The following is a 27,099-nucleotide window of genomic DNA, read 5'->3' on the forward strand; positions in this document are numbered from 1 at the left end:
CACCAGCACGGGGCTTTCTGGCCTCACCAGGTTGCCCTGTCGCAAGAATATCTACCAAGTCCAAAGGACAAACATTGTAGCCAACAATGAACATGCCTCCCCAAGGAGGGGAAAGTTCAGGCAAGACCAATGAGGAACCTCCAGCCACCCCGGCAGGTTGGGAGATTTCCATCAAGCAACCTAATTTTGATGCCAAACAGAGTTGCCATCTCTCTTCCAGCTTGGGTTTGAGGAAGACACTTGGAATTAGACCCCAAATTTTCTTTCTCCCAATTTGACTCTTAGTGAAGAGGCATTCTGTCCCTCAAAACGGAGCCCTCTGGTTATCTCCTTTCATCACGATCACCTGAGCAGAGTTCAACTACCCACAGGTACCCTCGGGCACAATCCACACAGCAGCACAGGAATTCAAAGCTCAACCATTCAAGTGCAGAGAAGACAGAAGAGAAGGATCCAGAGCTCAGTCTGGAAATGGATTTTCCATCCCGTGATGGGATAAAGGAGAGACGGAAGAGGCAGGACTCAGCTAGAACCAACACAATGCCCAATCCATTGTCCAGAAACTCCCCCGAGGCAGTCCCAAGAACCCTGTGATAAATTACAAATTACATGCCCCACTCAATTATTGAGTGGGTTAGCAGCACCCACGGGAGCACAAAGTTGATGGGTCTGCAGACCTGAAGGTTGACTCCCTCTTTGCTAGGATTCCAGAAAGTGGCTCCCATAGAGGTGGAAAGCGGAGCCCAAAGTCCTTTGAAGGACAGCAGAGGGTGCTTTGCACACAAAAGCCAACTCGGGACAAGAAGCTGGGCATAGGGAACTGCATGCCCCCTGCCCCCTGATTTTACATCGAATGTCACCAGTTTGACAAGGAGATCGGCTGTCCCTCTCTTGCTGCCCTCAGCTTGTACCTTCCCTTCTAGTGTTTCGCGCCACTGGACACCCATTTAGTAAGTTGCTACTTGCTCTCTGATTATAGCTCTCTGCTCTGTCACCCAACTGCTGCCCTCCTCTGGGGCGGGGTGGGGGGGGAAATCTCTCCATCAGCAAACCTCTCCCTGCTTCTTCCGTGTTGGCTCAGAAAAAGATGAGAACTTTTGTAAAAGAATGTGAGACTGCATAGAGAAAATTGGTCACAATGTATACACTTGTATACAGCGAACACAGTGATAAACTATCTGGTTTCTCAGTAAGAGCACACATTTTTTTTAAAGATTTTATTTATTTGACAGAACGAGAGCACAAGTGGGGGGCAATAGGCAGAGGGAGAGGGAGAAGAAGGCTCCCCGCTGAGCAATGAGCCCAACGCGGGGCTCGATCCCAGGAGCCCGGGATCATGACCTGAGCCAAAAGCAGACGTTTAACAACGGAGCCACCCAGGCGCCCCAAGAGCACACGTTTTTAGTGGCACTGTGCTAAGCCATTTACATGTATAACTTATCCAATCCTCTCAATCACTTCTGTAGACAGCACTGCTTTATCCCCAGTTTACAGATGGGAAAACAAAGGCTCAAACAAGTAGGAGTTGGACCCAAGGCAAACACCCTTCTGAGCCTCTCGAAAGCTTCTGCTCTTTCATACCAAGTTACAGGTCCTCAAACGGTGTGCACACGTTGAGAACACTTCTTTTTCAGTAAGCTCTTCTGTTACCCGACCAACCAGTCAGTCTCTGTTTTCCTGAGTATTCACTGGCCTCAGTGTAAAAGGGATAGTAGAAAATTAAGGGGTAGTTATCAGATAGCTTCTCCTCCTCATCTTGTTCTACCACACAAGGGACACATCAGCCCTGGGTCTTAACTGATTTTTTTTTTTTTTAACCAGGATCTTCCCTTTCACAAATAGACAATTTAGGGTTTCCTGCTTCTTCCAACAGCTCTGCTCCCCTCCACCACGGGCCAGAATAACGAGGCCAGGGCTGCTGAGAAGGGCAAGTTGCTTAGTACCTGGAATCACATATTCCCGTGTCCCAGAGGCAAATGGTACCTTTTGCTGACCCTCTGGGGGTTTCCAGAACATGATTCTTAATGACACAGCTCCTTGCTGGGATGCCTCAGAAGACGTGGGGCAAGAGTGAAAAATTCTCATCCTCCCACCTTCCTCTAGGGCTGTAATATCACCCGCCTGTTAGAGACCCGGCTCATTAAAACAGTCAATTCCCGTCTGGGCCTAAGGCTTCAGGCCATTTCCTCTTTTAACAAAGTCATTTTGGAGTAGGTAAGATGAGGCTAACCATAATTTCGGTTAATATATTAGACATTCAACTTTTCAATGCTAGCGTGTTTGCCCTGTGAAAATGTATTAATTCTCTTCTAGAACTGGCTTCCTGAAATCTCTTCCTATGTACGTCGGTCCCTACTGACCCAGGGAGGAAGTGGTTAGAGAGAAAGATCAGGAAGGTCTGTTATTGAGACCTGCTCTGTGCAAGCCCTGGGCTAGGTGTTCCACCTACACACCATCCCATCTAGCGACAACACCGTGAGGTGACCTCCTGTAACATCTGAGGACACTGAAACCCAGAGAAATCCTTGGGAACCCCCCTAAGTTCCAATAGCTAAATTTCGAGCTCCAGTGTGATTTAGTTCCAAAGCCTAGGTTTCTTCCATTCCAGCATACCACCTCTTTACATACATCCCCGAATCTCTCAGCAGTGCAGGGAGGGGTAGGGGAGGCAGGCTGCAGTTTGAAGTAAGGTGGTCAAAGTAGGCCTCGTTGACTGGCTGACACTTGAGCAGACTTGAAGGACATGAAGGCATTAGGATGTGAATGAGGGAAACACATCCGAGAACACACAAGGCAAAGGTGCTAAGGCTGGAGTGTCGGGATGGCTTGGAGGAACACTGGGGAGGCCGAAAGGAAGCTGGGGCAGAGCTAACAAAGGGTCATGAGTAGAGGAGGCTGGAGAGGTGAAGACGGCCAGGTCCTGTAGGACTGAGCAGAAGGCAGGCCCCAATCTGCACCAAATGATGCAACTCCCAACTCAGGCTAACAATGACTTCGAGTATTATCTACCAATTCCTTAGGGAGGAAAGGGGGGAGGTCCACACCATTCCTCTGTCACCCATCCCTTTGTAAAACTAGGCTGCCTTTTTGTTAGGGGAGTGGAGACGCGGTAGGAGGGATGGCTGGGAGCTACAAACCTGAGTCACTTAATTTAATATCTTAGGTGAGAAGCAAGCAGTTTCAGACAAAACTATTTCACTGAAACTCACTATTCTACATTATTTCTCACCTGCATATCTGGTAGCCAGACACATCACATGGATTCTAGTTTAATAAACAATACACATAAAAGTTGAACTCCTAGAAACAAAGAGCAGAATGGTGGTTGTCAGGGGCCGGGGGCAATGGAGAGATGTAGGTCAAAGGGTACAAACTTCTAGTTACAAGATGAGTAAGTTCTGGACACCTAATATAGAACACGGTGACTATAGTTAATAACACTGTTGTTTACTAGAAATTTGCTGAGAGTAGATCTTAGGTGTTTCTGTCACACACACACACACACACACACACACACACACACACACACACACAACTCTGAAGTGATGGATGTATTAATACTGTATATGTGTATCAAAACATCACAGTGTATACTTTAAAGATACGCAATTTTTGTTAATCATACTTTAATAGAACTAAGAAAAACATTTTTAAATGTTTTTAAATGACTATGATCTGCCCTGGTCAAGTCTGCTTCAGACAGTGTGGTATTTACCAGAACAATACTGCCTGCCCACTCTTTAGCTTCCTTCGGTTTTGCCAGTGCATTCACTTAGATCATCAGAAATCCATAGGCATAAACATTACCGTAGTTTCTCTCAGAAGTGCCTGCACTAATCTCAACTGGGTGAAAGAGAACTCCTTCACTCTTAGAGAATGGCAAAAGAAATAACTATTCAAGATTTCTAGATCCTCTGCCAGAATGCAGCCAAAGAGACTGTCTACTACCCAGTGCCTTTTATAAGATGATACAAATAATTCTTCCTGAAGAGATAGAAATGTAGTCCTAGCAGGAATGGGCCAGGAGGACCATGCAAAGAATTAGGATTCCCTTTTTGCTCTGGCTTCCAGAAAACTTGGAGTTAAGGTTTGTGCTTAATAAATACCCATCACCCACACCCACAAACACCTGAAAGGCAAATCTAGAAAGACAGAAAGTGGATTAGTGGTTGCCTGGTGCTGGGCATGGAAAGGTAGAGTGACTGCAAATGGGCATGAGGTTTTCTTTCCTGGGTGATGAAAATGTTCTAAAATTTTATTGTGGAGATGGTTGCACAACTTTAAGTAAACTTACAAAGTCATTGTACTCTTAAAATGAGTAAATTTAATGGTATGTAAATTATACCTCAATAAAGCCATTAAAAAAAAAAAGTCAACGCAAGATGGATCATAGACACAAATGTGAAAGGAAAAACAATAAAGCTTCCAGAAGAAAATATAAGACACTATCTATGGTCATGATCTTGGGCGTAGGCAGAGGTTTCTTAAACAGTACGCTAGAAGCACTAACCACGTAATAAAACAATGTTAAAATGGGCTTCATTATAATTGAGAATGAGACAAAGGACATCAGTAAGATAACAAAAAGGCAAGCCACAGGCTGAGGAGAGATATCTGCAATATTTACATCTAGACTTGTGTCGAGAATGTATCTTTAAGACACTTCTATCAGTAAACAATAAGACAAACAACCCAATTCTAGAAGGGTAATAGACTTGAACAGGTGTTTCCCAAAAGAAGATATCTATTTGGCTAATACACACAAATAGGCATACGATGTCATGGCTATCTCCATTCCTAGTTCTGGTCCCTGGGCCTTTCAATTTGTTTAATGGTGTTTATCTCATTGTTATGTTTTGATATTCCTATTTGCCAAAATCCCAACAGGAAGCATATGGCACAATTTAGAATATTTTTACTAAGTTTTCCTTTCCAAAGAAATGGATTATAAGAGTGTGAGTTGGGGGGCACCTGGGTGGCTCAGTCAGTTAAGTGTCTGCTTTGGCTCAGGTCATGATCCCAGGGTACTGGGATGGAGCCCCACGTGGGGGGGGGCGGGTCCCAGCTCAGCAGGGAGTCTGCTTCTCCTTCTCCCTCTGCCCCTCCCCCTGCTTGTGCTCTCTTTCTCAAATAAAAAAAATCTTAAAAAAAAAAAAAAAAAAAAAAAAAAGAGTATGAGTTGGATGGAAGGGCACCACCAGAGGTAGTGTAGGAACCAGGTAAGGAGCAACAAAACTGTTACCCCCAACACACACCCGGTATAAAGGGATAAAGGAAACAAGTACTGGTACCCAGTGGAGAGGGTCCTGCAGAAGTACAGCCTCAAAAGAAGTAGTGACCATGGATCTAGGAACACAGATAGCCTGAGGCCACCTCATACCTTACTTCCTGGAAGAGCCAGGGAAAAAAATACCCAGTCCTCACACTCTCATCCATGTGGCCTCCAATCTGGGGCTTCCATTGGTCAAACCCAACTGGAAGCCAAAAAGAACAAGGTAGCTCTTGTATCAGTGTCATTGATCAGGTCAGCTGTCTGGGGCTGAGGAGGCAAAGAATGGCTCTGCAGGGAAGAATGGAAGAGAGCTGGCACGCCATCGTAAGCTGCCTGGAATCTCTTAAAATAGGCAGGGAATAAACGATGAACAAATAACACAACCAGTAAAACCACACTCCTGAAACAGAAAAAAAAAAAAAAAAAGATTCTTTGAAGATCTATTTGTGAAGATGGAAGAGGGAGAGAGGGTAGTGGTTCATTATATGCCCAACCAAGATAATGCCTTGCATAATTTGTTTTCTATTGATTGGACACAGAGCTGACTCCTTTCTAAAAGTGAATTAGACATCCTTCGGAATAAGGGATAGAACTCTCCTCAATTTCATTTCACAGCGAGCATCTGGGCACTTGCGGAAGGTTATCATCCCCACAGAGATACAAAGTGAGTCTCCTCTTCTACAGCTACCTCTTAGTCTGAAGAGCTTGTAAGGAACCTTCCAGCCTTTCCCTGGTCTCCCCCACATCACAACACACTTGCTGAGCTGCCCCATCCCACCCCAACAAATCCATTTCTCTTTTCTTCGTCACTTACTCCAACTCTGTTCTCAACCACAGTTTCCATTAGTACAGGACCCAAGATGTTGTCTACATCGATTTTCTTAAAAGGCTTTAAAAGTGTCCATCAAGACACTTTTAAATGCACACTGACGGCATTTTTCAGTTTCATAAGCTTCAGCCGGCAAGGTGATCTGGGACATTGCTCAATTGCTTCCTATTCTAAAGCTCTCTGTATTGTTGTGCAAAGCAAAAACCAAGCTGTTCCATGCAGAAGGCTCCTCTGAACCTGAAATAATCTTGCATATTTATCATGTATATGTCTGTTGTCTCCTCCATTAGAATGAAGGTTCAGGTGAGCAGGGGTCTTATCTATCTTGTTCAGCTTGCATCCTCAAGGTCTCACACAGCATCTGGCACCCACTAGGCTAAATGCATGGTAAATAAGTAACTGAATGTGACATCGTTTCTTTGAATCATTCTCCTTTGGTAGCACTCGGCCTAAGTCTGCCACCCACTCTAACTACTCTTGTAATAAAAGTCCACTTGTGGAATGCCTGGGTGGCCCAGTTGGTGAAGTGTCTGCCTTTAGCTCAGGTCATGATCTCAAGATCCTGAGATAGAGCCCCACATCAGGCTCCATACTCAGCAGGGAGTCTGCTTTTCCCTCCCCCCCCCCCCCAACCCCTGCCACCACTCATGCTCTCGCTCTCTCAAATAAATAAAAATCTTAAAAAAAAAAAAAAAGTCCACTTGTGAAAAGTTAAGGAAACTAATGGAGGTCTCTAAAATCTCTTTGAAAAGCTGGTCAGCCATCTTGTTTCACATCCCCAGTGTTCCAAGCCAATCCATTCAATAGTGCATCCACATACAGCCATCTGACCACACTATTCCTCTAGCCCAAAGCAGCTTCTTGATCACATTCATCAAATACCACTCCTTTTCTTTCACTGTTGGGACCTCTCTAATGTTTAGAACACAAGTGGAAATAACAAGAGTTCTGCAGGGGCGCCTGGGTGGCTCAGTCGGTTAAGGGGCTGCCTTCGGCTCAGGTCATGATCCCAGAGTCCTGGGATCAAGCCCCACCTCAGGCTCCTTGCTCGGCAGGGAGCCTGCTTCTCCCTCTTCCTCTGCCTCTGCCTCTGCCTGCCTGCAACTCCCCATGCTTGTGCTCTCTTTCTCTGTCAAATAAATAAAATCTTAAAAAAAAAAAAAAAAAAACGAGTTCTGCAAAGCACTCAGTCACTGGTTTAAAAAAAAAAAACAGAAAACAAAAAACTGAGCATCGAAAGAAAAATATAACCATTTTATAATTTTTTTTAGTTGAAAGGGACATTAAAACTCATCTGGTCCAATAGCTTTCAAATTTTTTGACTACAACCCATAATGGGATATATGTTTTACACCACAATGGAGTACACATTCTTTCTTCCAACAAATACAGAGTTGGTACATGTGCCAAGCACTGTTCTAGATGCTAGAAATAAAACAGGAAACAAAACAGATTTAAAGAAACCAAAAAACAAAAACCCTGCCTACTCTCATGGAGCTAAGCTAATGGAATGTAAACTCATTTGTGTATATATTTTTTGTTTGCTTGATTTCTTTGTTTTAATGCTGACTACAACCCTCTAAATTATTTCCCAAACTAATAGGCCACAACCCATAGCTTGAAGACTCCTCATCTGATCCTACATTTTTATTTTGTAGGTTTAGAGAGAGTGAGTGTGAGTTTGACTTTGAACCCATTAGCTGTAATCACCTGCAGATATCCAAATAAAGATACCTAGGAGACATTTAAGTATACAGGTGTGAAGCTCAGAGAAGATGATTAGAATGGAGACACAGATTTGGGAGTCAGGCAGTTAAAGCCATGGAATGAATAAAGCATTGCAAAGAAAGTATACACATTTTTTCTTTTCTTTTTTTTTTTTTTTAACAAGCGCGCTGTGGAATGTCCTGAAGAACATCGACATTTAAGGGATGTGCAGAGGAAGTCAAAGAAGACAGTCAAAAAACCAAGGAAAAGTAGCGTGAAGAAAGTTCCAAGAAGGGTCATAATGTCCACATTGCAAAGAGATAAAATAAGGCTGAAAGCATGCATTACATTTGTCAGTTAAAGAGATCTGGTGAAAGTTTCTTCCTAGAAGAGCAGTTTTAATGAGACTTGGGCAGAAGGCAGGCTGAAGACAACTGAGACAAGAGTAGGAGACATTAAGCGAAGACTAGGCTTTCAACAAGCTTGACAAGAAAAGGAAGGAGAGAGCTACAGCGCAATAGCTGGAGAACGGGGAGAGATTGGAGGGGAGGGGAAGGATATTTAAAATAAGAAAGACAGGAAATTCACAAGGCTGAGGGACAAGAGCCAGGAGAGGTGGAGAGGCCCAATATCAAAGAGACCAGCACAGTGGGATATTATTAGACAAGGTTGTTAAAAAAGCACAGGCAGAGACAGAAGAAAACTCTTCTGCTGAATTAAGTGGGAAGAGGAAGAACTTAAAGGCAGATGTGGTGAACTTCAGTGATCATTTCAAGGTACATACAATTATCAAGTCATTATGTTGTACCCCTAAGACTAATGTTGTATGTCAACTGTACTCAGTAGAATCTATATTTTTCATCATTGCACATCAAAACGATAGAAGCTTCAAAGCTCCTGTAATACACAACAAATGGGATATACAAACAGCAGCCTGAATACATCCTTTCTTGCCTAGGTTTCAAGGAGGAAGCTCCTTTCCTCCAGTAAAGGGCTCCATGCCTCCCTCAGCAGGCTCCTCCATTCAAGTGGCCTCCATTAATGGATTCCCTCAAGGGAAAAACAGATACCCTAAGGCAGAGATTCTCAAACTTAAGGTGTATTAGGGTTCCTTAGAGAGCTTGTTAAAACACAGATTCCTGGGCCCCATCCCCAGAGTTTCAGATACAATACATCTGGTGGGGGGGGGGGAGCGGTATCCTAGAATTTTTCACTTCTAGGTTCCCAGGTGTATTAGTTTCTACACAAATTTAGTGTGGCAATTTATAACAACACAAGTTCATTACCTTATAGTTCTGGATTCAGAACTTTAGATTCAAAATGCATCTCACTGGGCAAAAAAATCAAGGTTTCTGTACGGCTACATTTCTTCCTAGAGGCTCTAGGGGAGAATCCATTTTCTTGCTTCCTCCAGCTTCAAGAAACCACCTGTATTTCTTGGCTCATGGGCCCCATCTTTCATCTTCAAAGCCAGTGATGTCTGGGCAAGGCTTTCTCACATAGTATCACTGTAAGACTGACTGTTCTGCTTCCCTTCTCCACATTTAAAGATCCTCATGATTACATTGGAACCACCTGGATAATCCAAGACACTCTCCCTATCTTGAAGTCAGCTGCTAAGCAACCTAGTATCACGTGCCACCTTAATTCCCCATTGCCATATAATTTCACAAACTCACAGGTTCTAGGGATTAGGATGTAGACCTCTCTGGGAGGCTATTATTCTGCCTAACACACCAGGTGATGCCGAGGCTACTAGTCTGGGACCATACTTTGAGCGTGATGCTGGCTATGATGGAATTTAATACCGCAGGATCCAGTAAGGACAGGGATGGAAGAGCGGATGAGGCCAAAAAACATGGAGGAGCAAGCTGCAGGGGGACTCAAGAGAGATGCGGCCAGGAACCGTAGCAATACCACCAATGCACTCATCAGAGGGAGTCTCCCAGATGTCACACAGAGAGGAAGGAGAGCAACCCTAGGGGTGGTGATTAAGAAAGAAACTCTTCCCAGGTGAGAAAGAAACAGTGCCCAGTGGGATTGTTCTTTTCACCAGTGCTTCTCTGTCGAGGGAAGTCACTGAGTATTGACTAAAAACACCTAAGTCTAAACATATAAATATTTCCTAAGGGATCCATCAGTTCAGTACACTTGGGGGCATAATAAGATTTCTGATAGCTCTCAAGGTCTAAAGGTGGGTGCCCGTATGTGTGTACATACATACAGATATGTATCTGATAGATACATAAGCCGGTGCTAATTTTTATTCTGAATTGGAAGTTTTCCATTTCTAGAGAACCTGACTTTTGAAATATGTGTTGCTTTTAAATAAAGCCTACAGGTGACTTCGCTCTAATTTCTTCTTTTCAATTTGGGAATGGAGAAGACTTGGAAGAAAATACATGTCAGGAGTAGTTTTATCAGGCATTATGATGGGTCCCCAGACTCACAAGCATGTTACATGCAAGAGAAGTTGTCACAGGTTTCATGATCATGAGTGGCTCTGTGTGTGTGTGTGTGTGTGTGTGTGTGTGTGTGTGTGGTTCATATTCTGTGTTCACCTTATTCTAAGTACTTACATCAGCCGACTTAACTCCCACCTGAATTTGTTTTATGATTATTATTATTTTAAAGCAAATGTTCATCTATCTTTAACACCAAATCTTAGAGACATCTTTCTTTCAGAAATGAGAGGAAGTGAGTTGAACTATGTTACAAAATCACCTAAGACAGACCATGGACTAGAAACTGTGCGTTCCCTTAATGTGAAGATTCATCTGTGGCCTAAAATAGAAATTCATATCTTTCTCCTATTTCTCCCTTTGAGACAGACCCACGCTTGCCAAAAGCACAATGTCTTAATGACTCTGTTCCCAAAATGATATGTCCAGCCAGCACTTAGCTTCCTCTAAGATCATATGCTCTATCTTCCTGTAAACTCTACCGCAGGAAATGGAATTCCAGAAGGCAGATGGGAGGGATTCATGGATGGTGATAGAAAGAGAGTGGAAAAGCTGGTGAAGAAAAGAATAATCCACCACATCATTGTGAATTCCCTCAAAGGCTGAAGAGTGGAGAGTGGACCACGTGGCTTCACAGATCAGACATTATAAGCAAGGACCCTTCCACTTCTGCCTCCTGCATTCTCCAAATTAACAAATACAAATATTCCATAATCATTCCCACAGCAGCTTGATGGTAAGCTTTCCCAGGAATTCTGTTTCCTTAGCCACACACCCCTTTGCTTATGATAGTGATAAACCTAAATGGTGTCTTTAGATCTAAAACACAGCAGCTCTGAAATGGTCAGCAGACAGTAATGGGAATGGTTATCATTTGTGAAGGGTCTGCTACATGCTCAGCACTCTACATGCATCCTTGCACTGAATCCTCATCACAGCCCTGCAAAGCAGGGATTGATCCCTGTATTTTTCGTATGAGGAAGCTGATGTGCAGAAGAAATAAATTATTTGCTTGAGGTCATACAGCCAGGAAGTGGCAGATCAGAGCCCCAAGCATAAGTTGTCAGGCTCCAAAATCTGTAAACCACTCAAAGAACTAAACTTCAAGTAATAGGATGGCCTGCCACCTCCTCATCAATAAGATGACAGGTGACAGTTATCACGGTGATGGGTTTCCTCTGAATAGGCTCAATATTCCTGCCCTCTCCTCCTTGGAGCCAGTATTCACCAATGGCAGAATGGTGTGGAAAGCTAACTTCTCTCCATATCGTCATGATCTATCAAGTGTTCTGTATGCCTTATCCTAAATCTGAAAAGTTGAAAGTCAAAGTAACCACCAAATCAGAAGAATTCAAAAGGACAAGAGCAGTGTGATGCAAGTAATGCAACCTTTTGAGACTCCAATAAATGCTTTGGATTCTCTGTCTTAATACTGCACATATACACAAAACTTTGCCACAGTTTTAGGGGTTCATGGACCCCCTGATGCCCATTTATAGACCTGTAAGTCAAGAGACCCAAGGTTTCCTAAACTGGCTTTTCCGCCACTCCCAGGGAGGCCCCATGGAAGAAACGATCCGTACAATGAAACGATCACACCAATCCCTTCCCGCTCTCAAGGTCTAAAGGTGGGCACCTCCTCATAAGTCAGGCAATATTTAAGGACAAAAGTTGATATAAGGAGATGACAAGCTCCCCTATACCTGATGGCAAAATATTTCTGAGCTGTAATCAAATGTACATTTGTCAATATTTCCATTTTTAATAATATTCAAGTAATATTTTGAATATTTCCACTTTTGAATAAAAGTTCTTTGCTATCACATCAAGCTTCATGTTTATTCACCCAGTGGCTCTCTGATTTTCCCCACCTCCGCAGAACCCTGGGGTCACATGGGAGGAGGGGAGGAGGTCAGATGGTCACGGAACCCCACTGGGTGAAATACAAGGGTTATTGTAGCCAGAACAGATGTTCACATCATTGCTTAACCATGGATCACCAGGGAACAGCTGGAAGTGTTTTGAATTGCCAAAACTGATATAAAGAATTTAAGTTGAAATAATGACTAGAGATGATCAACAGGGAGCAGGCAAAAAACAAGAGAAAGAGAAGTCTTAAAGCTACAGAACCTGCTTAACTCACCACAGTAACACAGGTGATGTTCATGCAGCAGATGCCCTCACCTCAGGCCAGGAGAGCAGAGAAGGTATACTTGAGCAAAGATATAGAAACAGAAGAATCTCAAGACTCTTCAGGGGACCATAACTAAAATAACTTGAACTAGAGTTCCCTATAAAGGAAGAGTAATAGTAAGGGAGAAATAAAACCAATAGAAAGCATCAACTTATATTTTGCAATATAAGATGCATTGTAGATGAAGCAAAGTTGAGAAATAGGTCTTCTAGTCTTCAGGAATTTGTGAAATAATAGAAATAACTCAATTAGAAAAGAGTAGCTTTCAAAGTGTTGTGTTGATTTAGTGCATGTTTTTGGTTGTCAAGGTTTTTTCTCCCCCATGCAGTTCTGAGACTGACCAACTAACCATTCTGAGCCTCTAGAGAATAAAGTGTGTCAGCAATGCTGAGGCTCTTAGACTCTTTCCAGGGATATGCACAGAACCACAGTCATGGACAAGGACCCCAGAATATTCAGTGGTACCCCTTGGGCATGCAAGAACTATCTCCTGGCAGTGATGGGGGCTAATATTACCACCATCATGAGGAATCCTTTAAGCAAAACCTGATAGAATCTCATGTTGCACTGCCCAGTTTGGTAGCTACAAAACACATGTGACTAATTAAGTCTAAATTACAGTTAATTAAAATAAACTGTAATTTAAACCTTAGTTCCTTAGTTGCACTAGCCCTATTTCAAGTTCTCAGCCACATATGACTAGTGTCTACCAATTAGATAACACAAATACAGTACATCGCCATCACCATAGAAAGTCCTATTGGACAGCGTTGGCCAAGAGCAAAGCTTCTTTAATGTAAATTTGAGTCTCATGAAGATCTTATTAAAATGAAGCCTCTGAAAAATAAATAAATAAATAAATAAATAAATAAATAAATAAATAAATAAATAAATAAATAAATAAAATTTTAAAAAATGAAGCTTCTGATTGAGTAGGTGTGGGAAGGGCCTGTGATTACATTTATAACAAGCTCCGGGTGATGCTCATGGTCCCAGTCCATGCACCACACTGAGAGTTTAGAGAAGATTCAAAGCAACTCTGTTCAATGCTGCCCTTGGGCTGAATGGTAAATGTTCTTCCAACTCTAATACAGAGAGCACTTTTTATGTTTAAGTTGCAGTTCTACAAAACAATGAACATCAGACAACACATAGCTTGTTAAAGCCTTCTCCCTTGCCTATCTCTCTACCTTAGCACTTTCTAGTTTTAAGAATTTCCAGCAAAAATTCACAGCAAAATGTTCAGAGCACTGAATCTCAATCTTTGCTTCATTCCCACTATCTCTAATGGAGATTCCCTTAAAAAAACCTGGCCTGATATAATTGAAGCAGCTCTGTTTTCAGAAGATAAGAGCAGTCCTTTTACATCTTGGACACAGTGGTAACTCAAAGAGGAGCAGTCAGACGTGTGCAGGGATTCAGCGTGGCTGCATTAGTAAAAGATAGAGTAACAGAAGGGGAAGAAAGAAGCTCCCCCAAGTAAAAACCAGAACATTGTATCACAATAGAAAAACATAGTGCCACAAGTAATACCAAATAATATATTTGTAGCACTGCCACTGTTTTCAAACAGGAATAACTCAGTTGGTTTAGTCTTTGAAAACAAGGAGAAAGTCTTACCTATGGTATGCATTTCTCAACATTTCCACGTTAGTCGTCATAACTACCTACACAAAGTAGGTCTTATTATTTTCATTTTTACAGGTGTGAATACTAACTCTCAGAGGAATTAAGAAACTGCCTGGGGCTCACCCAGGTCTCTGGCTTTGCAACTGACACTGTATCCATTGTCCTGAACTACTGCTCCAACCAGCACTGAAAAACAAGTTTACGAATAGATGAAAAGAGAGTGACTATACCAGTTAGGCAAAATAACTATTATAGACTGGCAACCTTCTCTAGCTACTCCTGACCCACAAGTAGAATGCATCACCATCAGTCCATTAAAGGATTAATAGGACCATTAAGAGATTTCTACTAAAAGTGCTGAGGGAAAATAGAAATCACTGTGTTCATTATTTGAGCTTGCTGGGTTTTAGAGAATGTACAGGAATTATATGTCGAAATAGACATATACTCTAGTTTACACAATAACTGTCCATAGTAAATGCAAGAGTGAACTGGTAACAAGGTCCCCTTTGTGAGAATTAGAAGGCAGAGCTTAAAGCCTAGAACGTGACAAGTGGCCATGGGGAGAGGCCAGGGTCAATAAGTAAAGGGTCCAGGAGTAGGGTGGTCATCATTCATCCACCTAAATACAACACGGAATGAAAGGGGGCGTTCAAGGACAACACCCTATTCATGAGCCATGATGGGAGATTTGGACTTTTTCAAGAAGGGAGTGGGAGGGGCACCTGGGTGGCTCAGTCTGTTAAGCGTCTGCCTTCAGCTCGGGTCATGATCCCAGGGTCCTGGGATCGAGCCCTGCATCAGGCTCCCTGGGAGCCTGCTTCTCCCTCTCCCTCTGCTGTTCTCCCTGCTTGTGCTCTCCCTCTCTCTCCCTCTCTCTCTCTCTCTCTCTCTCTGTCAAATAAATAAATAAAATCTTTTAAAAAAAAGAAGAAGAAGAAGAAGAAGGGAGAGGGAGCCACCAAGAGTGGCGTAATTCAAATTTACATTTCAGAAAGCCCATCCTGGCATCTGTGTGAAGAATGGGGTTAGAAGAGGAAGAGGCTGTTAAATCTCGGAGACTTACTCCATAAGAGATGTGTACATGTGTGCTCACAAGCGTGAGTTGAACCACCCAAAGGAAATACAAAATCCAGGCTAATTTTAAACCTACTAATCTTGACCTAAATTACACATAAAAAAGTTGAATTCTTCCAATGCCAAAGCTAGCCACCCACTCCTCTGCTCCTCCTTTGAGAAGGTCTGTTGTGTTATAGAAAGTGGAGCCAAACCTTCAGGCCACAGGACGCCATCTGGAAATGCAACAAGTCATTGGCCTCAATAAGGAAACATCCACAAATAGCAAAATACAGACAAATATCTGTCTGGATTATTGTAATCATTAGCTTATCTAACAGGTCTTTGTTAAGCATCTCCTATATGCTGGGCACTGCAAATATAAATAAAAGTAAACAGGGCATAATTGCCACCCCCAAGAAACTTACAGATAGACAAGGCAGTTATTATTTTACAGAGTGAGAAGAATGGCAGAGATTGGCCAAGGTGCTGAGAGCACAAAGGAGGGACAGTTACAACTCAGGAAGGAGCAGTTGATGCCTCAGCTGAGTTTTAGAGTCTTATGACTCAAAGTGTTGTCCCCAGACTTGGCAACATCCTGCAGCCCCTGGGAGCTTGCTAGGAATGCAGAATCTCAGGCCCCACCCCAGACCAACTAAATCAGAATCTGCATTTTTGCAAGATCCCCAAGATTATCTGTGTGCACATTAAAGTCTGAGAAACATTGTCTTAAAGGATAAGGATGAGTTAGGCAGAGAGATAGAAAAGTGGGAGGGGAGAGCTAAGACACAGGAAAAAGCCGAAGCAAAATGGCTGGTGTGCGGGAGATGGTCCCACATTCCCAAACTGTAGAGATCAACATGCCTGAAGCACAGAAGAAATAACAGGCAAGAGGTGGTAAAAGAAAGTGCTTCAGAGGAAGGATGAACCCACACCAGGCAGAGCTTTGTGACTCCAGGATCCAGCTAGGTCTTTGCTTAAGAGGCCTGAGAGCCCTTGAAAGGCTTGACATGGGGAACATTTAAAACACTGGTCTGGCAGCAGTGCAGGAGAGACAGGTTTGGGGACCACGGAGAAAATTATGAGACCCATCCATTGTACCTGCCACTAGGGACAACAAGGAGGTCAGGTGGACCAAGGCCAGCTGTAGGTTGTACAGAGCCAAGAGTCATCCAGCACAAGCTCGAACACCTGGAGAGTGGAGCTTAGCTGTTTATGTGAAACCAAGAAAATTTGTTTCTAGAGATACTTGTTTTCCCCTAATTACATTGCTTCCCAGCTAGATTTGTGCCAAAGAAGTAAAAGGAAAAGCACGCAAAGGGTCTTCACCACTGGATCTCAGTTCCGGGAATGGAGCTTGAGCAGGATTTCCCAAAGTCACTCAGAAATGGCAACTGCCTGGGGCATGTGTTCAAAATTCCAATTCCCAGGCCTGTTGCATATTTGGAACCTGAATCCCATGGGAGTGGCCTGAGGACAATGGGCTTGGAGTAGCCAAGGTGATTCCACAAATCAGGAAGCCTGGTATTCCTTGGGGGCAGGGTGTGGAAAGTACCTGGCTTCTATCACACAGGGACAGCGCCTTCCTCTCAGTCACAATAACCCAGGAGGTTGGAAGGTGCTGACTTCTGCTGAAGGAGCTATCTAGAAGGGCTGTTGAGGTCACACACTCCTTAGGCTTGTGTGATACCAGTTTAGAACAGTATCACCCTTGAAGTGTTTAATGTACATCTTTAATGGCAGGCTTGTTTTTCTCCCCATATTTGATTCATTCAATACTCATCGTTTAACACCTGTTTTACAGGTATCTATTAGGTATAGGCAATAAACTTGATTTTTCTGCCAGATAAAATAAAAGTGTTAATTAATGTTAGTATAAATTGACTCTTCACCTTTGGCACATATACATATGCCCTACTCTGCCTTTATGCCTTTTAAAAAGATGAGTCTAGGGGAAAAAATGGGCAAAAAGTATGAACAGGCATTTTACAGAAGAGAAAACTCATAAGGTCAGCAAACATGTGAAAAGATGTTCAACTGATCAGTAATGAGGGAAATACTAATTAAGAAACAAGATACCATTTCTTAGCCATGGGAAAGGCAAACATCTTAAAGTTTTACATTTCCAAGGGTTGGTGGGATTCAGAGCAACCAGAAACTCTCATACACTGCTGGTAGGGCTGTAAAAGAGCACAACACTTTAGAAAATGATTTGGTGTCCACAAGAGCCAAACTATGGAAAGAGCCAAGATGTCTATCGACAGATGAATGGATAAAGAAGATGTGGTATATATACACAATGGAATATTATGCAACAATCAAAAGAAATGAAATCTTGCCATTTGCAACGACGTGGATGGAACTGGAGGGTATTATGCTGAGCGAAATAAGTCAATCAGAGAAAGACATGTATCATATGACCTCACTGATATAAGGAATTCTTAATCTCAGGAAACAAACTGAGGGTTGCTGGAGTGGTGGGGGGTGGGAGGGATGGGGTGGCTGGGTGATAGATATTGCAGAGGGTATGTGCTATGGTGAGCGCTGTGAATTTTGTGAGACTGTTGAATTGCAGATTTGTACCTCTGAAACAAATAATACATTATATGTTAAAAAAAAAAAAAGAAAAAGATAGCAGGTAGTGAAAAATGAAGGGGAGGAAATCGGATGGGGAGACGAACCATGAGAGACTATGGACTCTGTGAAACAAACTGAGGGTTCTAGAGGGGAGGGGGGTGGGGGGATGGGTTAGCCTGGTGATGGGTATTAAAGAGGGCATGTACTGAGTGGAGCACTGGGTGTTATATGCAAACAATGAATCATGGAACACTACATCACAAACTAATGATGTAATATATGGTGATTAACATAACATATTAAAAAAAGAGAGAGAGAAAAGTTATTTCCCACCAAAAAAAAACCAAAAATAAAAACTAATGATGTAATGTATGGTGATTAACATAACATAATAAAATAAAAAATAAATAAATAAAATAGAAAATGATTTGGCATTACCTAGCAGAGGTGAAGGTGGGCACCACAAGAAAGCCTAGAAAGAGTCTAGCACATGTGCACCAGGAGATATGTATAAGAATGTTTACAGTAGCATAGTTTGTAGCAGAACAAAACTGGAAACAATTCAAATATCCATCAACAAGAGAATGGAAAAATAAGTTCATATACACATACAAACACACACATCACGTTTATTATATTTATCTGATATTTTTCACAAATAAAAATCTTTCGTCCTCAGTTCATTTAGTGACTTATTATTGTTTCCACTATTTATTAAGACAAGTACTAGATGTTTTTCACATATTTCTAATTATTATAAAAACACTGTAAGGTATGATTACCTTACAGCTGGAAAAAATAAAAGGACTCCTTTAGCCTAACATCACACCACTGGGAAAAGCTACAGCTCAGTTTGTTCCCCAAACTCCAAAACTGAAGTTTTCTCTCTTCATATTTTTTCCAGAAAAATCGCAACCACAACAGTATGTGTTAAACCCATTATCTTGATAATGATATAAGCACAATAACAAATTAATCTCTGCAACATTGCTCTTGATATGTAGCCCTATTCTTCACTGAAACTAGAAACAAAAAAAAAATGAAAATGAAAAAACTCATGTGCCAGCAACTAAAAATAGTATGGTCTCCTTGAAGGAAAAAAAAATGAAAACTAAAGTCAAGTCTACTTAATCTAGGCTGCATTTATTTGTGTTGAATTATCTATAATTCAGGAGAATTAACATGAATGATACACAGAAAATGTTCAGATAAAAAGAAAATCAACAGATAATACTTCCCTTCAGAGTAATTCATAATTGGCCATCAGCGTCCAGAGCTCCCTTCAAATCTGTAGCTCTCTTTCTGTGATGTCCCACCATTTCTCAGGGCTGAGGCACCCTGTCTGTAGAGAGCTTCCTCTCAAGGTCCTGTCACCGTGAAGATCTCTCTTGACCCCATCTATGCCCCTGCTTTTCAGCTCAGCCCCATCAACTATTTATCCCAACCCCAGCTTTCATCTTTACTATTTCCCACTCCCTTTGATCCTTCCCCTCCGGTGACAAACATGCTCCCCATGACATCCTCAGATGCACCCTTTCTTTTGCTCTGATATGCACTCACCACCGAGCTCTCCCTCACTCCCTTTACCACCCACCTCCTCGGATGAGCCCAGCCTGGGCCAAAATCCCACTTCCAGTCTCTAATTACTTCTCCCCATTTCCTCACCTACAATGCTGGACAACCACATCTCTTCCTGGGCCCTCATGAGGCTTCAGTGAGAAAATGTGTATGATGCCAGGTACCAAGTGGGAGCTCATCAGTCCTCCACTTCTTGAAATTCTTTTCTCTCTTGGACTCCACTGAACTCCCTATTCTTTTCACTGGATCTGGGTCTTTGTCTCTTACCTCTGTCTGTCAGTAGTTTAGGGAACTCACCAGTCCCCTAGATCCAACCATGACCTCTAAGCAGAGAGGCAGATGATGCTCAAGCTCTATATCCGGACTTGATGTCTCATCTGTAAATCAACAGATCCCAAGCCAAACTCACCACCCCTGATCTTCCAGAACCCAGCTACTTACCAACTGTTTCTCCTGGACACCATTTGCCAGTTTCTTAGACTTGAGACTTTGCAACCACAAGGAACTCCTCTGTTTTCCCATCACTTACTAAATCCAGTCTTATTCTGTACAACCACAATGCTTTCATCAAGCTCTTCCTTATCACATTGAAATTGCTTTACCCCTACTCTTGGCCTCAACAACTCCACTTGAAATTTCAAGAGCATCTTGCCTAACCAATCTCCCTGCTCCTCTACCTCATCCCTCCTCCTTATCCTACAAACCAGTGCAAAGAGATCTTCCTAAAGTACAGCCCTATTTCTGCCACTATCCCCTCCTTCCGCAGCCCACTGCATCTGCCAAAGATCTAACTGACTAATGCTCAGAGTTAAAAGAGTAATTAGTAGACTGACACACAATGAGTCTCTTCACATATCTGTTCAAGTTGTTCAAATTACAAACTTATGACCATGATAAAAAAAATTCTTTTTACTTTCACAAACTCGCTTGATTTTTTTTTTAATTCTATCTTTGCACAGCAAGGAGTCAGGAAATATTTGTCTGCTATCTCCTTTAAAATTTAAAGCCATTAGCAATCATACCAAAAAAAGAAATGAAATGCATCCAAGCTGGTAAAGAAGTATGGCTGTCACTACTTGCAGATGATATGACAATATATATAGAAAACCCTAAAGATTTCACTAAAAAAAAACTGTTAGAACTAATAAATGACTTCAGTAAAGTTGTGGACACAAAATTAATACACAGAAATCTGTTGCATTTCTATATACTAATAATTAAGTCACAGAAAGAGTAATTAAGCAAACAATCCCAATTACAATTGCACCAATAGATAAATAAATAAATACAATACCTAGCAATAAACCTTACCAAGGAGGAGAAAGAACTGTATATTGGTAACTATAAAGCAGAGATGAAAAAAATTAAAAATGACACAAACAAATGAAAAAATACTCCATACTCATGGATTGGAATAACCAATATTGTTAAAATGTCCATACTACCCAAAGCAACCTACAGATTCAATGCAACCCCTATCAAAATACCAAAAGGATTTTTCACAGGATGAGAATAATACTAAAATTTGTATAGAACCACAAAAGACCTTGAATAGCCAAAGCAATCTTGAAAAAGAAGAACACAACTGAAGGAACCACAATCCTAGATTTAAAGATATACTACAAAGCTGTAGTAATCAAAAAAATGTGGTACTGGCATGAAAACAGAGACATAGCTCAATAGGGCAGAATAGAGAGCCCAGAACTATACCCACACTTATATGGTCAACTCATCTTCAGCAAAAAAACACAAGAATATACAAATGGGGAAAAGGCAGTCTTTTGAATAAATGATGCTGGAAAAACTGGAGAGTGCTATGCAAAAGAATGAAACTAGAACACTTTTTTTACACCACACACAAAAATAAACTCAAATGGTTTAAGACCTAAATGTGAGACCTGAAACCATCAAACTCCTAAAAGAAAACACAGAGAGTAATTTCTTTGGCATTAGCCATAGCAACATTTTTCTAAATATATCTCCTCAGGCAAGGAAAACAAAAACAAAAATAAACTACTATGACTTCACCAAGATAAAAAGCTTTTGCACCGGGGCGCCTGGGTGGCTCAGTTGGTTAAGCGACTGCCTCAGCTCAGGTCATGATCTCGGGATCCTGGGATCGAGCCCCGCATCGGGCTCCCTGCTCGGCAGGAAGCCTGCTTCTCCCTCTGACCCTCCCCCTGCTTGTGTTCCCTCTCTCACTGTCTCTCTCTCTCTGTCAATTAAATAAATAAATAAAATATTAAAAAGAAAAAGCTTTTGCACCTCAAAGAAAACCATCAACAAAAGCAAAAGTCAACCTATTGAATGGGAGAAGATATTTGCAAATGATATACCTGATGAGGGGTTAATATCCAAAATATAACACACACACACACACACAAAACAAACAATCCAATTAAATGAATAGACATTTTTCCAAAGAAGACATACAGATGGCCAACAGACACATGAAAAGATGCTCAACATCACTCATCATCATGGAAATGCAGGTCAAAACCACAATGAGATATCCCCTCACACCTATTACAATGGCTGGAATCAAAAAGACAAGAAACAACAGGTGTTGGCAAGAATATGGAGAAAGAGGAACCCTTGTGCACAGCTGGTGGGAATGCAAACTGAGGCAGCCACTGTGGAAGACAGTATGAAGGGTCCTCAAAAAGTTAAAAACTGAACTACCTTATGATCCAGTAATCCCACTAGTAGGTATTTAGTCAAAGAAAACAAAAACACTAATTCGAAAAATATATGCACCCCATGTTTATATCAAACACTATATATATATAGATATATAGATATAGATATAGATATAGATATAGATACACACACACACACAATGGAATATTACTTGCCCTAAAAAAGAATGAGATCTTGCCATTTGCAACAACATGGATGGACCAGGAGGGTATAACGCTAAGTGAAATAAGTCAGCCAGAGAAAGGCAAATACATGATTTCAATTATATGTGGATTCTAAAAAGCAAAACAAAGAAACCAAAAAGTAGACTCAAAATATAGAGAAGAAACTGGTGGTTGCCAGAGGGGAGGTGGGTGAGGAGCTAGGTGAAATAGATAAAGAAAATCAAAAGGTACAAATTTCCCGTTAAAAAATAAATAAGTTACGGAGATGAAGAGCACAGCATAGAGAAGATAGTCAATAAAAAATAACATTGGAGGGGCCCCTGGGTGGCTCCATCATTAAGCGTCTGCCTTCGGCTCAGGTCGTGATCTCAGGGTCCTGGGATCGAGCCCCGCATCGGGCTCCCTGCTCCGCGGGAAGCCTACTTCTCCCTCTCCCACTCCCCCTGCTGTGTTCCCTCTCTCACTGTGTCTCTCTCTGTCAAATAAATAAATAAAAGCTTTAAAAAAAATAAAAATAAAAAATAAAAAAAATAACATTATATGGTGACAGTGACTATACTTATCACGGTAAGCACTGAGTAATATATAGAATTGCTGAATCAATATGTTGTACACTTGAAACTCATATAACATTGTATGTTAATTATACTTCAGTTTAAAATTTTTAATTTTTTTTTTAAGATTTTATTTATTTACTTGACAGAGAGACACAGAGCGAGAGCAGGAACACAAGCAGGGGGTGTCGGGGAGGGAGAAGCAGACTTCCCGCAGAGCAGGGAGCCCAATGCGGGGCTCGATCCCAGGACCCTGAGATCATGACCTGAGCCGAAGGCAGATGCTTAATAATGACTGAGCCACCCAGGTGCCCCTAAAATTTTTTAAAATAAAGTTTGAAGTCAGAGTTAGCACACTGGTGCCCCAGTATCCACATCTTTGATGTCTAAAAGTTAATATTCAAAAATTAGAAGACTTCCCCTAAAATCTGAAAAGCTGGCCTCCCTTGAAAACTCACTTGATCAGGTAACACTCGCTCAGCACTGAGCTGATGACAAGAATGGCAATGAGCTGGAGGAGAATCAGACATGGCTGCCCCATTGGCCAGGGCTCCCCCTCTACTGGAATTAGTTCATTGAGATCACTACCTAGGAATTTGAACAATGTGGTTTTATTGTCATTTATATAAAATGCCATTAGAGCCCCTCCACCCTGCAAAGTATGCCCAGCAAGTTCAGGATCAGCATGTCCTTGTAGATGGGATCCATGGGCTCTTCATGAACCCATTTAAGAAGCATGTGTGCATTTGTCACTTGTTGGGACTGTCGGAGAGCAGGGTGTTTTATGTCATCAGCCACTTTAGATGTTCTACTTCTTCCCTCATCCAACAAGACCTCCAGCCATAAATGATTGTGACACTGGCATAATATATTTCTTGTTTTGCAACGTGAAACTCACACCATGTGTGCTTCCAAATGTTTATTATTCCCCTGTGAATAATTTATTCGAGTACATTTCCAGGATTATGAATTAGGAGACTTGTTCTGCTCTCCAACATCATCTTCGTTTCTTAAAAATCCTAGAACGAACTTAATTAAATTCCAAAGCTTGAGTTTATCTTAAATTTGTTTTCAATCCTTTCCTTCCTGATTCTATTCTGACTTTCTTTCTCTTCTATTTTTAACTTTTCACTTTGTATTTCACAGGTTATCATCTTAAACAGCTTTGTGGTTTAGGGATGTGTGTGTGTGTGTGTGTGTGTGTGTGTGTGTGTGTGTGTGTGTGTTAACACTGAGGCTAAACATTTGATATCTCTGCTATTTTTGTTCTAAGGAGTATCACCTTTTGCTGAACCTATAAAGGTGTCAAAAGTGTCGCCTGCCTTGGCCTTCCCTTTTCTCTGATTTGTTGATTCTAAAGCCCATTTTCATCTCCGCCATCTCGCCGCTCCCTTATTATCTTGGCTTTCCCAGTTTTGTGCCTGCATTTCGTGTTATTTCTCCATAATCTCACCCCATGACCTGGCCTGAGTTCTAATCGGAAGTTTCCATTTGCCTTTCAGGAATGAGCTCTTATCAAAAGAAAACCACTGAGTCATAAACACGCTTGCTTGCCAGCTGCTAGCCCAGCGTTCTGAAGGGAGAAGACACTCGGTTAATGTGGGGCTCTGCCCAATTCCGAGAAACCCTGCGATTCTTCAGAGAGAGCCTGTGGCAGCCCTAGGCACCCAACAACCCATGTATTTATTACCTACACCTTTCCCCCGGCTCCCTGCCCAGCTGGGTGGGACTCAAAACACTGCATTTCACGAGTCTTCCCCATGCTCCCACCCTCTGGATGCCTCGCCTCCTCCCAGGACGATGATCCCTTCAGAAGTCCGGCCACTTCCTCCATAAACTGCTTCTACAGCTCTGGCCTTGCCACTCAGCTGGGGGCAGTATCTGCCTGCATCATTGTGCTTCCCTGCATCCAGGAATCCAGGAATCCGCTCCCGGGAGAAGAGCGAAGCTCCCTGCCAGATGGCAAGCAGCCACCACGCTTGCCCGATGGCCCCGGAGGAATGTGACCGAGCGCCCTGCATGTGGCTGCCCCCCCCCTCAACAGCCTGGCCAGCCCACGCTCCCCAACAGCCCACCCACATTCCAGCATCTTCGGTATGAATCATAATGAACACCACCACCGCACTGCAGAAAACGCCACTCACGGCACTGGGTCCTCTGGAAATTTTGGAGCTGTCCGAGCCCAGCAGGTTAAACTTTTAAAACAAAGGCCAGGGATCACAGACCGAAAACCTGCTGAAATATCTGGTTGCAAGTACTATATAAAAGGGATAGAAGTGCGCATGCAATATAAGTTCAAGTGCAATATGAAAGCACTTGGAATCATTTTTGTTCTTAAAATGTTTCTTCATAGGAAAAAGAAAAAACTAGGGACAGTGAGAAGGCCAATGAGAGCTTGTTTGGTGTATTATATTAACAAAGGACGTGGGTGGAAGTGACCTTGAACCACATCATAAAATTGTTTGTTCAGCAGGGCACCTGGGTGGCTCAGTCGTTAGGCGTCTGCCTTCGGCTCAGGTCATGATCCCAGGGTCCTGGGATCGAGCCCCGCATCGGGCTCCCTGCTCAGCGGGAGGCCTGTTCTCCCTCTCCCACTCCCCCTACTTGTGTTCCTGCTCTCGCTGTCTCTCTCTCTGTGTCAAATAAATAAATAAAATATTTTTTAAAAAATTGTTTGTTCAGCAATAATGGTGGAAGCAGGAGGCTGGGAGAGACCGTGAGATAAGAAGAAGAATTAGGCCTTCTCCCAGAACTATGCCTTGTGCCTTTCCTGTCTTCCTTACGGCAACATTCTTTAAAGGGCAGGAGTACAAAAGGCACCATCTCGCTCAGCTCTGCAAATTCCCCTTTCCCACCTCTTCTCAAGAGCGGCAGGGGGCACAGTTTGAGGCTCCTGAACAGAAGGGAGATGGAACACTTCATAAACTTCTTTCCTTGTGGCCACAGACTTAGCAATTTGCTTTCACAAATATTGGATACCCCCCAAACTAAAAAAGGAACACCACTCCTGGATAGGGTGTTCCGTGCCTTGATTACTGGACCCTTGGTCACCTGAGTCTCAGGTGGAGTTCAAGGTCACTTTTAGGATGTCGAACAACTGGTCTCCAAAGGCCAGAAAAAAAGGAATTTGACCTGCTGTCCCAGGCAATGATGTTAGACACAAAGGGACTTCAGTTCCCATCTTGGCCCTGGCCCTGCCTGGCTGTGTCACCTGGGACAAGCCACTTGGCTCTCTGAGCCTCAGTTTCCTCAACTGTGAACTGAGGCAAATGTCCCCCAATAACTGAGATGGTGCACGTGAAGCACTTGGCACCCTACCTGGCACACGGCAGGAGTCCAATAAACCGCAACTCAACCCTCCATTCATGCTTAACAGGCTGTGTAGCAGTGGAGTTTCTAGACCATTAAGTCATTTTAACAAGTTTTAAAAAGCAAACTATTTCATACCAAAGCAGACACAAGCCATGTTTATAAACAATTCTCTCTCAATGTCTTAGATTTAAAGCTCAGGGATTGGTATGGTTTCCAATGTAGAACAAGGGGTGGGGGTTAGGAGGTAAAGTGTTGCACCAGGATCAGTAATTTATGACCTTTCCTTTAAAAAGGAAACTATACTTAACATAAGATGCTAAACATCTGAGGGGCACCTGGGTGGCTCAGTCAGTTAAGCGTCTGCCTTTGGCTCAGGTCATGATCCCGGGGTCCTGGGATGAAGCCCCACGTCCAGCTCCCTGCTCAATGGGGAGTCTGCCCCCTCTCCTCCTGTACATGCATGCTTTCTCTCTCTCTCTCTCTCTCTTTCTCAAATAAAAAAATAAAATCTTAAAAAAGATGCTAACATCTGAATCCCTTATGTACTGCTCCTCATTCAAGGCTTCAGTTCTGTAGAAATTGGAATATCACACCAATGACTGTTTTTTTCTCTCTGTGTTGATGTGTTTATAGAATATGACCATATCATCACATACAACATGTACATAAGTGCACATACACACCCACACACACGTGAATGGCAGAAAAGACTGGAATACACACTCGAGGTGTAAACGTGCTTGGCTCTCAGGACATGACATGAGCATTACACACAGACTTCCATTTTATTTCTTCTCAGTCAACATGTGCCCAGGGGCCTACTGAACTCAAATATCCAGGCACAGGCAGGAAATCCTCTTGTCCAGCCTAGTTTGGACAAGAGAATTTCTTATGAAATCAAGTATCCTACGTAAGAGAAAGTTGGTGCCTCTCAAAAGTGGGTCTAAAGCCACAGCAACCCAGGAGGCCAGTGGGGAATGCTCATGGCTCCTGATCAAAATCTCTCCCTGAATGCCAGGTCTCACTGGTGAGTCACCCTGGATAACAAAACCCTTCCCTAAACCA

General features: G+C 42.4%; 1 protein-coding gene across 4 annotated transcripts in view; it reads right to left on the reverse strand.

Moving 5' to 3' along the window:
• Nucleotides 1-27,099, reverse strand: part of FRMD3 (FERM domain containing 3) — a 319,301-nt gene that overhangs the window by 199,382 nt on the left and 92,820 nt on the right. Inside the window, exon 1 of one of the 4 annotated variants that reach the window (XM_073880660.1) lies at nucleotides 19,746-19,854. The exons of the other annotated variants lie outside the window; for them this stretch is intronic. Within the exon in view, the coding sequence (XP_073736761.1) occupies nucleotides 19,746-19,826 (81 nt within the window). The 5' untranslated portion in view covers nucleotides 19,827-19,854. Of the gene's footprint in view, nucleotides 1-19,745; nucleotides 19,855-27,099 lie in introns of those variants that run through there. 4 annotated transcript variants of the gene reach the window in all.

This window comes from Callorhinus ursinus, unplaced genomic scaffold, assembly GCF_003265705.2.
Source record: "Callorhinus ursinus isolate GAN/ISIS: 27379988/994484 unplaced genomic scaffold, GSC_fseal_2.0 scaffold39, whole genome shotgun sequence".
In the NCBI taxonomy this organism is placed as follows: Eukaryota; Metazoa; Chordata; class Mammalia; order Carnivora; family Otariidae; genus Callorhinus; species Callorhinus ursinus.